Source organism: Myotis brandtii, unplaced genomic scaffold (assembly GCF_000412655.1).
Source record: "Myotis brandtii unplaced genomic scaffold, ASM41265v1 scaffold58, whole genome shotgun sequence".
NCBI classification, from domain to species: domain Eukaryota; kingdom Metazoa; phylum Chordata; class Mammalia; order Chiroptera; family Vespertilionidae; genus Myotis; species Myotis brandtii.
Genome location: NW_005370176.1, coordinates 1,123,756 through 1,139,995, shown reverse-complemented (window position 1 = coordinate 1,139,995; position 16,240 = coordinate 1,123,756). Strand labels below are relative to the sequence as shown.

Genomic DNA, 16,240 nt, shown 5'->3' with positions numbered 1-16,240 from the left:
ATGAGCATCTTTTCAAATGTCTATTGGCCATCTGTATGTCTTTGGAGAAATGTCTATTTAGGTCCTTTGCCCATTTTTTAATTGGATTGTTTGTTTTGGGGATGTTGAGTTGTATAAGTTTTTTATACATTTTGGATATTAACCCCTAATGAGATGTATCATTGGCAAATATGTTCTCCTGTTCAGTGGATTGTCCTTTTACCTTCTTAAAATCCCCTACTATGTCTGCGTTACTATCAATCTCTCCCTTTATGTCCATCAAGATTTTCTTTATATGTTTAGATACTTCTATGTTGGATGCATGTTTACAATAGTTATATCCTCTTGTTGGATTGCTACCTTTATCATTATGTGGTATCCTTCTTTGTTTCTTATTATATCCATTGTTTTAAAGTCTATTTTGTCTGATATAAGTCTTTTTCCATTCCTTTACTTTTAGTTTATGTGTATCTTTCTTTCTGAGGTAGATCTCTTGTACACAGTATATATGTGTGTTTTATTTTCTTATTCATTCAGCTGTTGTCCTTTGCTTGGAGCATTTAAGCCATTTACATTTAAAATGATTATTGATAGGTACATATTTATTGCTCTTTTATTCTTTATAACTATGTTCCTCTGTTTGTTTTCTTCTTCTTAAAGAAGACCCTTGAACATTTTATATAATACTGGTTTGGTGGTTAAAAAAAACCCTCCTTTAGCTTTTTCTTGTCTAGGAAGCTCTTTATTTCTCCTTCAATTTTAAATGACAGCCTTGCTGAGTAAAGTAGTCTTGGTTGTAGGTCCTTGCTCTTCATGACTTTGAATATTTTCTGCCAATCCCTTCTTGCCTGAAATGTTTCTGTGAAAAATCAGTGACAGTCTTATGGGAGCTCCTTTGTAGGTAACTGTCTTTTGCTTGATGCTTTTAAGATTCTCTCATTGTTTTTAACCTTTGCCATTTTAATTATGATGTGCCTTGGTGTGGGTCTCTTTGGGCCCATCTTGTTTAGGATTCTCTGCACTTCCTGGAGTTGTGTGTCTTTTTTTTTTTTCATTAGGATAGGGAACTTTTCAGCCATTATTTCTTCAAATAGGTTCTTGATCCCTTGCTCTTTTTCTCCTCTTTCTGGCACCCCTATGATGCAGATGTTGTTATGCTCCATGTTGTCCCAAAGGTCTCTTAAACTATTCTCATTTTACAAAATTATTATTATTACTATTTTTTGCTGCTGCTCTGATTGAGTGTTTTCTGCTATCTTGTCTTCCAATTGTTGATTCAGTCCTCTGCTTCATCTAACCTACTTTTTATTTATTTTAGTGTATTCTTCATTTCAAATATTCTTCATTTCTGACTGGTCCCTTTTCTACCATTTTTATGATCTTTTCCATACTTTTGATGTTCTTACTGAAAGTTCCTTGAGCATCCTTATAACCATTCTTTTGAACTCTATTTCTGGTAAATTGTTTGCCTCCATTTCATTTAACCCCTTTTCTGGAGATTTCTCCTGTTCTTTCATTTGGGGTTTCTTTATCTCCCCATTTTTGGCTGCCTCTTCATGTGCCCATCAGTAGACGAGTGGATAAAAAAAGCTGTAGTACATTTACACAATGGAATACTACTCAGCTATAAAAAAGAAGGAAATTTTACCTTTGCGTCTGGAGAGTATTATGCTAAGTGAAATTAGCCAGTCATAGAAAGACAAATATCATATGGTTTCATATATGTGTGCAATATAATGAACAAAATAAACAAACAAAATAGAAAGAATCTCAGCTACAGAAAACAGACTGAGAGCTGTGAGAGGGGAGGGAGATTGAGGGGCTGGGTGAATAAGGTGAAGGATAAGCACAATAAAACCTCATAGACATAGACAACAGTATGGTGATTACAAGAGGGAAAGGGGGTGGAGGAGGTAGAAGAAGGTAAAAGGGGGATAAATAGTCACGGAAAGAGTTTTGACTTTGGATGGTGAATACACAATACACTATACAGATGATGCATTATAGAATTCTATACTTGAAACATATAATTTTATTAACTAATGTCACCCCAATAAATTCAATTAAAATTAAAGAAAAATAAAGCTGCCACTAGTTTTTTGTACAGAAAAAATGCATGCCCCAACAAAACTATTAAAATAGGTATGAGAATGATAACAACATTTAGGTTAGTGTGGTGTTGTTTTTTTCCCTTGGGGAGAAAAGCAAGTGAATAGGATAGAAAAGGAGTGGCTCAAGTATGTACAAACATAATGGTAGTGATGTTTAGAGACCAGATAAAGTCCTAGGTTTAAAGTTCTATTTTAATTGTTGAGTTTCATTACACATAAATATTCTTTTTTTAAGCAAATATTACTTAGTAAAAAAATTAAAAAGAAAAATTCTGTAATACTATTAAAATTTCAATTTTAAGGAAAAGAATATTCAGTAAATTTTCACTCTACTTCAAAGAAAATCCAAGAGCCAAGAATTCAAGTATTGGGATCCTTGAGTCTTCGGACTTTCCCATTGTACTTCCCAAGAAGACTATCCATGAGTCTCAGCAATTCAGAGCCTGGGAAATATAAATAGGCCCCATCTTAGATAATGCAAGCAAGTTGGCCTAGTTTTTGTTAGCTAAGGCTTCTTCTCCCCCACCCCTAAAGAATTGCTTCAAATCTGCATGCCTCTCATTAATTCCAAAGTGTTCTGATACTCAGGATAGGAAAAGAATTTTTACAGTTAATTGGATAAGTCTCTCTGCATCCCTCCAGCCATGCAGTGTTCTTTTTTTTTTTTTTAAATCTGCTTACAGAAACATTGCACATTAATTGTATAAAATGTGATTACAGAAAAGCACAGAGATTAAAATCAATTGTAATCTCATTACCAAATGATAACCACCATTCATTTCTTGGTCTATTTCCTTTCTGTCTCCTTTCTGAGTATATGAATACATACCTATATTTGATTTATTTCTAAAAATGGGCTCAGAGCCCTGGCCAGTGTTTTTCAGTGGTTAGAGCATTGGCCCACACACTGAAGGGTTGTGGATTCAATCACGGCCTCTTGTTTAGGATTCTCTGCACTTCCTGGAGTTGTGTGTCTTTTTTTTTTTTCATTAGGATAGGGAACTTTTCAGCCATTATTTCTTCAAATAGGTTCTTGATCCCTTGCTCTTTTTCTCCTCTTTCTGGCACCCCTATGATGCAGATGTTGTTATGCTCCATGTTGTCCCAAAGGTCTCTTAAACTATTCTCATTTTACAAAATTATTATTATTACTATTTTTTGCTGCTGCTCTGATTGAGTGTTTTCTGCTATCTTGTCTTCCAATTGTTGATTCAGTCCTCTGCTTCATCTAACCTACTTTTTATTTATTTTAGTGTATTCTTCATTTCAAATATTCTTCATTTCTGACTGGTCCCTTTTCTACCATTTTTATGATCTTTTCCATACTTTTGATGTTCTTACTGAGCCCATTGGGGCACTTGTGGAGGCAACCAATCTATGTGTCTCTCTCCTATCAATGTTTTTTCTTTCTCTCTCTATTTCTCTCTCTCCCCCCTTGTGCTCCATGTTGTCCCAAAGGTCTCTTAAACTATTCTCATTTTACAAAATTATTATTATTACTATTTTTTGCTGCTGCTCTGATTGAGTGTTTTCTGCTATCTTGTCTTCCAATTGTTGATTCAGTCCTCTGCTTCATCTAACCTACTTTTTATTTATTTTAGTGTATTCTTCATTTCAAATATTCTTCATTTCTGACTGGTCCCTTTTCTACCATTTTTATGATCTTTTCCATACTTTTGATGTTCTTACTGAAAGTTCCTTGAGCATCCTTATAACCATTCTTTTGAACTCTATTTCTGGTAAATTGTTTGCCTCCATTTCATTTAACCCCTTTTCTGGAGATTTCTCCTGTTCTTTCATTTGGGGTTTCTTTATCTCCCCATTTTTGGCTGCCTCTTCATGTGCCCATCAGTAGACGAGTGGATAAAAAAAGCTGTAGTACATTTACACAATGGAATACTACTCAGCTATAAAAAAGAAGGAAATTTTACCTTTGCGTCTGGAGAGTATTATGCTAAGTGAAATTAGCCAGTCATAGAAAGACAAATATCATATGGTTTCATATATGTGTGCAATATAATGAACAAAATAAACAAACAAAATAGAAAGAATCTCAGCTACAGAAAACAGACTGAGAGCTGTGAGAGGGGAGGGAGATTGAGGGGCTGGGTGAATAAGGTGAAGGATAAGCACAATAAAACCTCATAGACATAGACAACAGTATGGTGATTACAAGAGGGAAAGGGGGTGGAGGAGGTAGAAGAAGGTAAAAGGGGGATAAATAGTCACGGAAAGAGTTTTGACTTTGGATGGTGAATACACAATACACTATACAGATGATGCATTATAGAATTCTATACTTGAAACATATAATTTTATTAACTAATGTCACCCCAATAAATTCAATTAAAATTAAAGAAAAATAAAGCTGCCACTAGTTTTTTGTACAGAAAAAATGCATGCCCCAACAAAACTATTAAAATAGGTATGAGAATGATAACAACATTTAGGTTAGTGTGGTGTTGTTTTTTTCCCTTGGGGAGAAAAGCAAGTGAATAGGATAGAAAAGGAGTGGCTCAAGTATGTACAAACATAATGGTAGTGATGTTTAGAGACCAGATAAAGTCCTAGGTTTAAAGTTCTATTTTAATTGTTGAGTTTCATTACACATAAATATTCTTTTTTTAAGCAAATATTACTTAGTAAAAAAATTAAAAAGAAAAATTCTGTAATACTATTAAAATTTCAATTTTAAGGAAAAGAATATTCAGTAAATTTTCACTCTACTTCAAAGAAAATCCAAGAGCCAAGAATTCAAGTATTGGGATCCTTGAGTCTTCGGACTTTCCCATTGTACTTCCCAAGAAGACTATCCATGAGTCTCAGCAATTCAGAGCCTGGGAAATATAAATAGGCCCCATCTTAGATAATGCAAGCAAGTTGGCCTAGTTTTTGTTAGCTAAGGCTTCTTCTCCCCCACCCCTAAAGAATTGCTTCAAATCTGCATGCCTCTCATTAATTCCAAAGTGTTCTGATACTCAGGATAGGAAAAGAATTTTTACAGTTAATTGGATAAGTCTCTCTGCATCCCTCCAGCCATGCAGTGTTCTTTTTTTTTTTTTTAAATCTGCTTACAGAAACATTGCACATTAATTGTATAAAATGTGATTACAGAAAAGCACAGAGATTAAAATCAATTGTAATCTCATTACCAAATGATAACCACCATTCATTTCTTGGTCTATTTCCTTTCTGTCTCCTTTCTGAGTATATGAATACATACCTATATTTGATTTATTTCTAAAACCCATTGGGGCACTTGTGGAGGCAACCAATCTATGTGTCTCTCTCCTATCAATGTTTTTTCTTTCTCTCTCTATTTCTCTCTCTCCCCCCTTGCTTCCTCCCTTCCACTCTCTAAAAATCAATGAAAAAAAAATCCTTAAGTGAGGATTAACTAAAAAATTAAAATGTATAAAAATGGGATCAGATCTTCTAATACATTTAAAACCATGAAGTTGAATTAAGGGAGTGAGTATAAATGAAAAAAAGAAGAGGCTCAAAAACTGAATCTTAGCTAGGGCACAATTAGAGGTTGGGGAGAAGAAGAACTAACAAAAGAGACTGAGAAGTAGCAGACAATGAAGTAGAAGGGAAACCAGGAGCATGTAGAGTCTGGAAAAGCAAGAGAAAAAAAAGTATTTCAATAATCATGAGTCACTTGTTATTGATGGGTCACAAAAAAATGACCATTGGATTTGGCAACATGAAAATCATTAGTAACCATGGGTTCTTTCCATGAAACAGTGTAGGCTAAATCCTAACTGGAGTGGGTCTAAGAAAAAATAAGAGGAAAGAAAATGGAACCAGAGAAACAGACAAATCTTTGAAAGGATTTTGCTATAGAGGAAAGGTGAATAATGGATGACTAGTTAAAGAAAGAGGTTTTTTTTTGTTTTTAAAATGATATAAATAACATTATGTTTGGATGCTGACAGGAAAGATCAGAGAGGGGAAATTAAAGGTGCAAGAGAGAAGGGGGAGAATTACTAGAGCAACAGCACAGAGCAGGCTGGATGCGATCTGGTGCCTGAGCTGAAGAGTTAGCTTCACATGGAAACTAGCATCCTTCCTTATTGTTACAAAAGAGAAGGCAGGGCATATGTCCACAAAAGCATGTAGCTGTGTAGATATGCTGGGAATTTGTGAACATTCTTTTCAGAATGTGCTTATAATTTCTTGGTGAAACAAGAAGAAATGTCATCTCTTGAGAGTGAGGGTGGAGAAAATATTGGCAGTTTAAAGAGATAAGAGAAGGTATGAAATAGTTGTCTAGGAAAGTGAAAAAGTAAATTCGCTAGAGAAATATAGTAAATCCTAGAGCAATCGCCAGCATCATCAAGGACCTATTTGAAATTCATGGTCATGAATTTAAAATGAGAGCACTCAGCATGGCTGTGCATTTTACTCCAGACACGTTGAGCCACCTGAATATAGACACAGAGTAGGCAGAGATACAAATGAGATAAAACTCAGATTTTGGTCAAATGAACCTCTGATTTTACATGTTCTTCCACACATTATTTCTTCCATGGAAAATAGGATGAAACATCTCTCTACCAATACAAAATTTTACCAATATCTGCTCAATATTTGCCTCCTCATTCTAGTCTTTCAGTTTCATGGTCATCCATTTTACATTATATCCAATTCATCCTGACCCCTCAGTTTGATTTCTGAGTCAGTCCTCCAAGCTTTTATCAACAGTTTTCATTCATTGCTGCATTCCTCCTTCCTTATCATCATCTTTTTGGCATTTTGTATTGGTAAATTATTGGGTACCCTAAGGATCCCTCTTTGCTTAATCTTGTCCACACCCTTACCCTCTACTCTCTTTTAAAAATGTATATTTGTATTGATTTCAGAAGGGAGAGGGAGAGAGAGAGATAGAAGCATGAATGATGAGAGAGAATCATTGATTGGTGGCCTCCTGTGAGAATGGAGCCAGCAACCCGGGCATGTGACTTCCTGGTTCATAGGTTGATACTCAACCACTGAGCCACACTGGCCAGGCCCCTTTCCCTCTACTCTTGAGTAGGATCTGGGAAACATATAAATCCCTGATAGGATGTATTTAGCTCAGCAGTTCTCAACCTGTGGGTTGCAACCCCTTTGGCGGTCAAACGACCCTTTCACAGGGGTCGCCTAAGACCATCCTGCATATCAGATATTTACATTATGATTCATTAGCAACAGTACGAACAGTAGCAACATTACAGTTATGAATTAGCAATGAAAATAGTTTTATGGTTGGGTCACAACATGAGGAACTGTATTTAAAGGGCCAGAAGGTTGAGAACCACTGATTTAGCTCCTTACTTAAATCAGACTTTCAGAGGTAATTTGTCCCAATGATGACATAATTTTTTAAAAATATATATTTTATTGATTTTCTACAGAGAGGAAGGAAGAGGGATAGAGAGCCAGAAACATCGATGAGAGAGAAACATCGATCAGCTGCCTCCTGCACACCCCCCACTGGGGATATGCCTGCAACCAAGGTACATGCCCTTGACCGGAATCGAACCCAGGACCCTTCAGTCCCCAGGCCGATGCTCTATCCACAGAGCCAAACCGGTCAGGGCTGACATAATACAAAGATTATTACATTTGTCTCCTTTTTTTCCTCCCCTTGACATTCCCCTGGCCTCCCCTACCCCCCAGTGTCTTATGTCCATTGGTTATGCTTATATGCATGCATACAAGTCCTTCGGTTGATCTCTTACCCATCCCCCAGCCCTCCCCAGCCTTCCCGCTGTAGTTTGACAGGATGACATAATTTTTAATAAATGTTCACTGACATAATGATCTTCTTGCTTCATCTTTAGAAACACTTTTTGTATGGGAAGAACATTACATTGAGTTTTAATTGGAATATATAAATAGATACTACTGTTTATGTACTTGAATTTAAATCAGAGGAAGCTTATTATTAATCATGATCTGATAAAACTGGAATTTCAGGAAGGTGAAGCTTAGTGTAACTAGATGGAGAATAGATGGAGAGAAAAAATGCTGATGATAGGTTAGAAAGTTACCCATAGTGCAAGAAATTTAAGTGAGATAAAAGAGTGTATTTAATTGGCTATATTGAGCTAGGCATCTAATGTTTATAATATTAAAAAATGTTTCTCATGGAAACGTATACCATGTTCATGGATTGGAAGAATTAACATCATTAAAATGTCCATACTACCCAAAACAATCTATAGATTCAAAGGAATCCCTATTAAAATACCAATGGCATACTTCACAGAGCTAGAACAAATACTCCAAAAATTTATATGGAACCATAAAAGACCGCAAATAGCTGCAGCAATCTTGAGAAAGAAGAACGAAGTAGGAGGGAGCACAATGCTGGATATCAAACTATACTACAAAGCCATTATAACCCAAACAGCCTGGTACTGGCACAAGAGAAGCATATAGACCAATGGATTAGAATAGAGACCCCAGATATTGACCCACACCATTACGGGCAATTAATATTTAACAAAAGAGGCAAGAGCATACAATGGAATAAGTCTTCAACAAATCGTGTTGGGAAAACTGGACAGACACATGCAAAAAGATGAAACTAGACCATCAACTTACACCATACACAAGAATAAACTCAAGATGGGTAAAATACTTAAATTAAGGCATGAAACCATAAGAATCTTAGAGGAGAACATAGGCAGTAAAATCTCAGACATCGCTTGTAGCAGTATGTTTACCCATACATCTCCTAGGGAAAAGGAAACTAAGGAGAAAATAAACAAATGGGACTACATCAAAATAAAAAGCTTCTGCACAGCAAAAGAAATCACTATCACAATGAAAAGGGAACCCACTGTATGGGAGAACATATTTGCCGATGATACATCTGATAAGGGGTTAATATTCAAAATATATAAAGTACTCATACAACTCAACAAAAGGAAGACAAACAATCCAATTAAAAAATGGGCAGAAGACCTGAGTAGACATTTCTCCAAAGGGGACATACAAATGGCCAAGAGACATATGAAAAAATGCTCAAAGTCACTGATCATTAGAGAGATGCAAATTAAAACCACAATGAGCTATCACCTCACACCTGTCAGAGTGGCTATCATAAAAAAAAAACACAACAAACAACAAGTACTGGCAAGGATGTAGAGAAAAGGGAACACTAGTTCACTGCTGGTGGGAATGCAGATTGGTGCAGCCACTTTGGAAAGTAGTATAGACTTTCCTCAAAAAATTAAAAACTAAAATTAATTATGATCCAGTGATTCCACATCTGGGAATGTATCTTAAAAAACCCAAAACACTAATTTGAAAGAATATATGCACCCCTATGTTCACTGCAGCGTTATTTATAATAGCCAAGATTTGGAAGCAGCCTAAGTGCCCATCAGTAGATGAGTGGATAAGAAAGCTGTGGTACATTTACAGAATGGAATACTACTCAGCTCTAAAAAAGAAGGAAATCTTTCTTTTGCAACAGCATGATGGATCTGGAGAACATTATGCTAAGTGAAATTAGCCAGTCAGAGAGATGAAAACCATAGGAGTTCACTTATATGTGGAATCTAATGAACAAAATAAACAATGAAGCAAAATAGGAAGATACTCATAGATACAGAGAACAGACTGACAGCTATCAGAGGGAATGGGTTTGGGGGTCGTAGTCAAAACAGTGGAAAGATTAAACAAACAAAAAAAACAACTCATAGACACAGACAATAATATGGTGATTACCAGAGGGTCAAGGTGGGTTGAGGGCAGGTAGGAGAGTATACAAAGGAGATAAATAGTGATGGAAGGAGACTTGACTTTGGGTGGTGAACACACAATACAATATACAGATGATATATTATAGAATTGTACCCTTGAAACCTATATAATTTTATTAATCAATGCCACCCCAATAAATTCAAGAAAAAAATTTCCAAAATAAAAAGAGACGGGAAATATTTTTTTTCAAAGCTATCATTATTAGAGAGACTTTCTTTTCTTTTATTTTTTTAAAAATACATTTTATTGATTTTTTACAGAGAGGAAGGGAGAGGGACAGAGAGCTAGAAACATCGATCAGCTGCCTCCTGCACATTCCCCACTGGGTATATGCCCGCAACCAAGGTACATGCCCTTGACAGGAATCCAACCTGGGACCCCTGAGTCCGCAGGCCGACGCTCCATCCGGTGAGCCAAACCGGTTAGGGCGAGAGACTTTCTTTTAAAACTAATATACTATGTCAGATCTCTTTCAAGGGAATGAAATAATGGAGAATGGAATAGTGTTATTTTGATGTCCTCACAAGGTATATCACTTGCTTCTGCATTTTATACAGAAGCCTTGAATAACGCAAATGCAACATCCATTTCTATAACACAAAAGCCTGCAGTGTTCTATAACCTCAGCTAAAGAGTAAAAACATAACCAAAAAATAAATTTTACCTAATATTTCTGTCTAGCATCAAGTTCTAAGAGTTGAAACTACCTAATATATAGAAACTTGTAGCCAACGTCTCAGTGTCAGTGCCCTAAATACATTAACAGTTAATACAGAGTTGTCATTTTGAGACAAATCAGGTCACTGAAGGAAGGAAAAAGAAAGAAAGGAAGAAAAGGAGGGAGGGAGAGAGAAAGGAGGAAGAAAAACAATCAATTAGCACACATAAGTCCAAACAACTTTGGTTACTGCTTTCCTAGTCCTCCACATTCCCAGCTTCTCCTGACAAATGTGTAGGGTGGAAATGAAAGGGTGTAAAGTGGGTGGATCCCAGTGGCAATGTCGTTGTAAACACTCCCTATGAGTCAGCTATAAATTCCATTCAAATCCCTGGTCTCTCTGTTTTCTCTGCTTATCATGGTTACCACCAAAATGACTGCTGCCTTTAGAAACTCTAGGGGGAAAAAGGTAAATGTCTAAAACAACATTTAATTTTATATTAACACACAAAAAATGTTATTACTGCAACAGGAAATATTTTGTTATTGAGTTAGGTTTTTTTTCCCCTTAATCTTCAAAACACAGGAACAGCTTGTTAACATTTCTTCTGTTTTATTTTAAGAATATTATCTCATTGTATTGTGGCCATTCGAATGATGAACAAGAATTTATGAAGTGTTAGGTTTAATTCCACGCCTGTAAGAAAAATCTATTAGTAACTGACTTTGTAATTCAATAGCATTCCTCTCTTTGCTATAAGTGCCTGTTGGCTATCTTTTTTGAATGCACATTCTCAGAGGAGACCTGACATGTCTGTACAGGCTTCAAATTTCTCATGTGGAGAAAGAGCAGCTGACTAAGATGACTGGTTACCACAGTATTAGCTCACAATTTCTATTTGATGGCAATGTTGATGGCAGTGTGGCTTTTCAGTGATGACATCAGCAGTGGTTGCTTCCCCGTCATGTTAAGGAGTACAGTCCATAATAAAAGCTAAATTAATTTTACTGTAAAGCAACACCTTCCTAACATAGTTTCCTTCTCGTTTTTGTGGAGTTGGGCCAGAAATTTGTACTTGACTTACTGTTATTAAACCATTTTCACATAAAATAACACATTTTGCCAACACATCTGTTGTTAGCAACTCTTATCCTTAGTTGCCTGATCAAGAAACTGAAGCTTACGGAGGATAAAGGCCAGACAATTAGCAAGTGGTAAAGTCAGGATTTTTGTACTTCAGAGTCATTTTTTAAAATCTGTCTTTTACATTTTGCACGTTGGTGCTTTGTGATTTTGGATAATAGCAATTATAATAGCTGCCATTGGTTGAATGCTTTGTGCCTTGCATATATGATTTTATTGGATTGTCACTTTAGTACTTAAGTAGATATTGTTATTATTATCTCCAGTTTATGGATGAGAAGTTTGGAGCTCGAAGAAGTTAAGCACACTTTGGCAAGCACACTTGAAATTTTAGGTCATAATCTAGTCACTTGCATTAATACAGAGGCTACTAACTCCCAGATAATTGGAAAGTTTAAGTGGAATTACTACTCTATTTGCACTAAACTTTACCTTGCTTTAAAACAGATATTTCAGAAAGTCAAGAAAAGAATGAACTTCTCCTTTTGGTGGGTGGGGTGGAAACTGGCAATCTATTGATGTCCCATTTTGGTGGCGCAATTTCAAAAGCTGTATTGGGTTGATAGTGTGAATGTCTTAGTATCACATAAAGAAACCATGTCCAAACCCCAGAGCCAGCGAGCCTGTTCTTCACCACAGCTGTGGCAGATCTAGTTTCCCCCTGTACACCAATGCCAAGGGATGTCAGCAGAATTGTCTTCTTTCCTAAGATAATGAGCCTCACAAACAATGGAATGTGATGGAGGTAAACTGGTGAGGCTAAAGCCATTCTGAGAATCTCAATACATGGAGAGGCCACAGCTTTTGTGCAATCTTGATTGCCTTTTGCTGTCGTGTTGTGGAAAGCAATGAGCCAAGTGCTATTGCTTTGTTGGCTATTTTATTGTTGGCCTTCATTTTTCCAAAGCAAAGAAAATATTTGAACATTAGCTGCGAGTCTCAAAGGAGTGTTGTTTCCTTTTTCTAGAATAGTGCTGCCAAGAGAACTTTGTGATGGATGGAACTTTCTGATACTGTGCAAGATAGCCGCTAGTGGCCACATGTGGCTATTATCGAGCACTTGACTTGAAATGTGTGAGAGAAACTGAAATTTTAGTGGAAGTTTAAACGTAAACAGTCACGTGCTGTTTTGGACACAGCAATCCTAGAATGTCACTGCGAGGGCCTGGTTCTCCAAGGAAGCCCCAAATGCCAGCTGCCCAGGGTGAGGGTGGGGTGTTATTCATCAGTGGCTTGACTCCACCGGTGAGTTCCTCTTCTGTACCCTGGACAGTTTTTGCGTCTCAGGGGAACGGCTCCCTTGCTTTTCCTTTCTTGAGCGGTGAGGTTCACAAGGCTGACTTATAAAACACCTTCGGCAGCTGAGAGCATGGTGTTCTTGCCGGATTTAGAGATAGAGCTCAGACCTTCCTTTCTGTGACAGTGACACAAATCAATGCTGAGGGTGTGCAGCATTTGAACACGGACAACTATGAATTGCCAACTGAATTTACCTTAAGTGAAACTTTTCTGAGGGGGCACTGCTCACTGCACCCATTCTTCCTCTATCCCCTGTTGTAGTTCGAAGTTCCAGACTGTGAAGAGCAGCGTGGCAGAGAGCTGGAGCAGAGGTGGTGTTGGTGTGGAATTCACACAATGGAATTTCACTTACGCAAGTGCTCAAGTGCTTGTGAGAGGTTAGAATGAGCTGTTTCTCTGGTTAGATTTAGCTATTTCAGCGAAAAATCAAAGTGTAAGCTGTTTCATCATATAAATTGTTGAGCTCAGGGTGAGTGAAGGTAAGGAATAAATGAGGGGTAGTGCTGGAAGCTCAGAGCTAATGGTACAAGCTTGTCTCCTCAGGCCAATGACCTCATTTGAGATAATACATCTCAGGAACTTAGCACAGCGGTGCTGATTATTTAGACTAGACTACACACACAGTATTAATTAAAAAACACATAATTTGTACCAATAAAATCAACACCAAGCTTGTTCTTTATCATTTATTCAATATACGCTGAGTGGCCAGATTATTATGACCGACCAGATTATTATGACCACCCCATCAGTACTTCATTGACACTTCCAAAAATACTGAATATTGAAAACTTCCTAAGCAAATATTCTCAAGGTTTTATTATTATTATTGTTTGCATAACTAATTCACTTCATTGTACTGATGGGGTGGTCATAATAATCTGGCCACTCAGTGTATACTGAAAAAGTGCTATGCAAAGTGCTGGGGCTACTGCGAAGCCTAAGACAAAATCTGATTTCAATAATTGCAAAGTTCTTGAGGGTAAGTAATATACTAAACCACTTCTGCCATGAGACAAACTGGGTTCAAAGCTCTGCTCCACCATTTTCCACTCGTAAAAATAGGGGCAGGTTACTTGGTATTTGTTAAGTCTTAGTTTTCTCATATGCAAGGGGGTAATAATAATAACGGCCTCATGAGGACAGTATGAAGACTAACAGAAATAATGTAGGTACAGCCCTTAGCCAATACTCATACACCGAGTCCTCAACTGTGTGTTAGCTTATTTTAAAAATAATAGATGTTATTTATTTTATACAGATTTTAGGTGAAATTTACATTAAATGTGAACTGTATGTTTTTGACAGAGTGCATACACCTGTGTAATTCACACCCTATCAAGATATAGACCATTTTTATCACCCAGAAAGTTCCCTCATGCTCCTTCCCCATCACTTCTGGGCCAGAGGCAACCAGTTATGATTTTTTCAACAAATATTAGTTTTGCCTTTTCTAGAATTTCAAACAAGTAGCATCATACAGTGTGCATTCTTTGCGTGATTTATTTACTTTTGAATAGGTAATATATTCAATGGTTTGAAATTGAAAAGGTACAAAAGGGCAGGCAGTTAAGTCTCCTTCCCAGGCTGTCCCCTAGTCACCCAATCTTCCTCCGTTGGAGCAACAATGTTATTAGTTTCATGTGAGTCCATCCTATAGCTATCACATTCAGGGGTTTATACAAAGCGCTTTGAGAACTCAGGTTTGAAGGTTACCCAAAGGACCTGTGACAACCCACCTAAAAAGATATAAAGTCAGTTTTAAAGTAGCTGGAGTTCTTTTTAGACTCTGATTTCAAATGTCAAATTGTGACAGTTTGCCCTTCTATGACATACGTAACCTTTAAGTCACATCTTGTTCAAGTTGTAGCAGTCTCATTCATTGATTAAACAAGTATGTATTGAACAACTATGGAAATACAACCATGAGCCAAAGAAAACCAAGTTCCTGGTTTTATGGAAGCAGTAGTCTAGCGGGGGAAACAAAAATTCACCAGAATAATCATACAATTAGTGTCAGTGCAGTGTATTAGGAAGGTACCAAAGCCCTGTGAAGGTGCTTCTCAGAGTTAGATATTAGAGCTGAGATCAGAAGAATGAAGGTTGACGAGCTTCCCAGGCACAGAGCAAACAAGCACATGCAAAAGCTCTGTGGAGAGAGGAAATTTTGAGGGATTGGAAGAGACCAGTGTGGCTGGGACAGGGACAGCAGGATGGAATGTGGTCTGAGCAGTGAGAAGAAGTGGAGAGGTGGGCAAGGCACCTGACTATGCAGGGCTTGGTTAGTTAAGGGGTGTTGTCTCAGAGAGGAAGCTATTGAAGTTGTCTCTGCTGGGAAATGACAGGGTCCTGTAGCCTTACATAGCCTATGTGAAGAAGACATTAAAGAGGGGCGAGAAGCATGTGAATAAACCAATTAGATGACTAGATTAGTATTCTCTCTCCCCACAAAGGTAGTTTAGATTAGGACAGTGATGGAAAAGATAGAAGACAACAAATTCAAGGAAAATGTGGGAGGTAAAATCAACAGGATTTGCCGGTAGATGAAAAATAGGAGGGAAAGGTAGATTATCAAGATGTGTCTTAGCTTTCTTATATAAGATGGATTCAGTTGCAATGAAATCGTTAATTGAAATTAACTTCAAATAATGACATAGTTTAAAGTTATGTAAAAATTTGCCTCATAGAATTTCAAGCTTTTAAATTTTTAACTGGGTGGAACTTCCTATTTTTTGGTGTTTACTCATCTTGTTAAAAATATGGAGTTTAAAAAAAAATACGGAGTTTTTCTTTCTTTTTTTTTTTTGAAATGTTTATTACAGTGGAACCCCATCTGGAGATTATAAATTTAAGTTAGAAAATAATTTTGAAGTTTTTGTGTGTGCTGATAATTACTATCATTTTGTCACTTCTAAATGTGTAATTATTGTTACAGGACACTTTTTAAAATTAAAAACAAATAAACGTATCATTAAAGTAATTTAGATTGCCTTTATTGTTTTTCTTGCTTGTTTTTCCTGGGATTAGACCGGAATTAGTAGGTTGTTTCTACTAAGTACGTCCTTTCTTTCTAAGAATTTCTTGGTTGATATTGGACGGCTGCCCGGCTGGAGCTCACATGTTTGTGCCCAGGTTCTGCCCCCCCCCCCCCCCCCCCCCCGCGGGACTGCAGAAACCCAGCGAGTCGAGTGGACTGACGGTATTTGCAACCACAAGTGCTATTTACAAATAGATTATTGTTTTTGACAGAGACCTAGGTCACCTCTCGGGGAGCTCGGGCAGCCTTTG

The 16,240-nt window shown here is 37.0% G+C and overlaps 1 protein-coding gene across 3 annotated transcripts in view; it reads left to right on the top strand.

Annotated features, from left to right (window-relative positions):
• Positions 1-16,240, top strand: part of EVI5 (ecotropic viral integration site 5) — a 222,915-nt gene that overhangs the window by 18,969 nt on the left and 187,706 nt on the right. The window contains exon 1 of one of the 3 annotated variants that reach the window (XM_014550018.1): positions 10,933-10,978. The exons of 1 other annotated variant lie outside the window; for it this stretch is intronic. In XM_014550018.1, the coding sequence (XP_014405504.1) occupies positions 10,943-10,978 (36 nt within the window). In that variant the 5' untranslated portion in view covers positions 10,933-10,942. Of the gene's footprint in view, positions 1-10,932; positions 10,979-15,990; positions 16,152-16,240 lie in introns of those variants that run through there. One more of the 3 variants, XM_014550017.1, reaches the window with a different exon arrangement.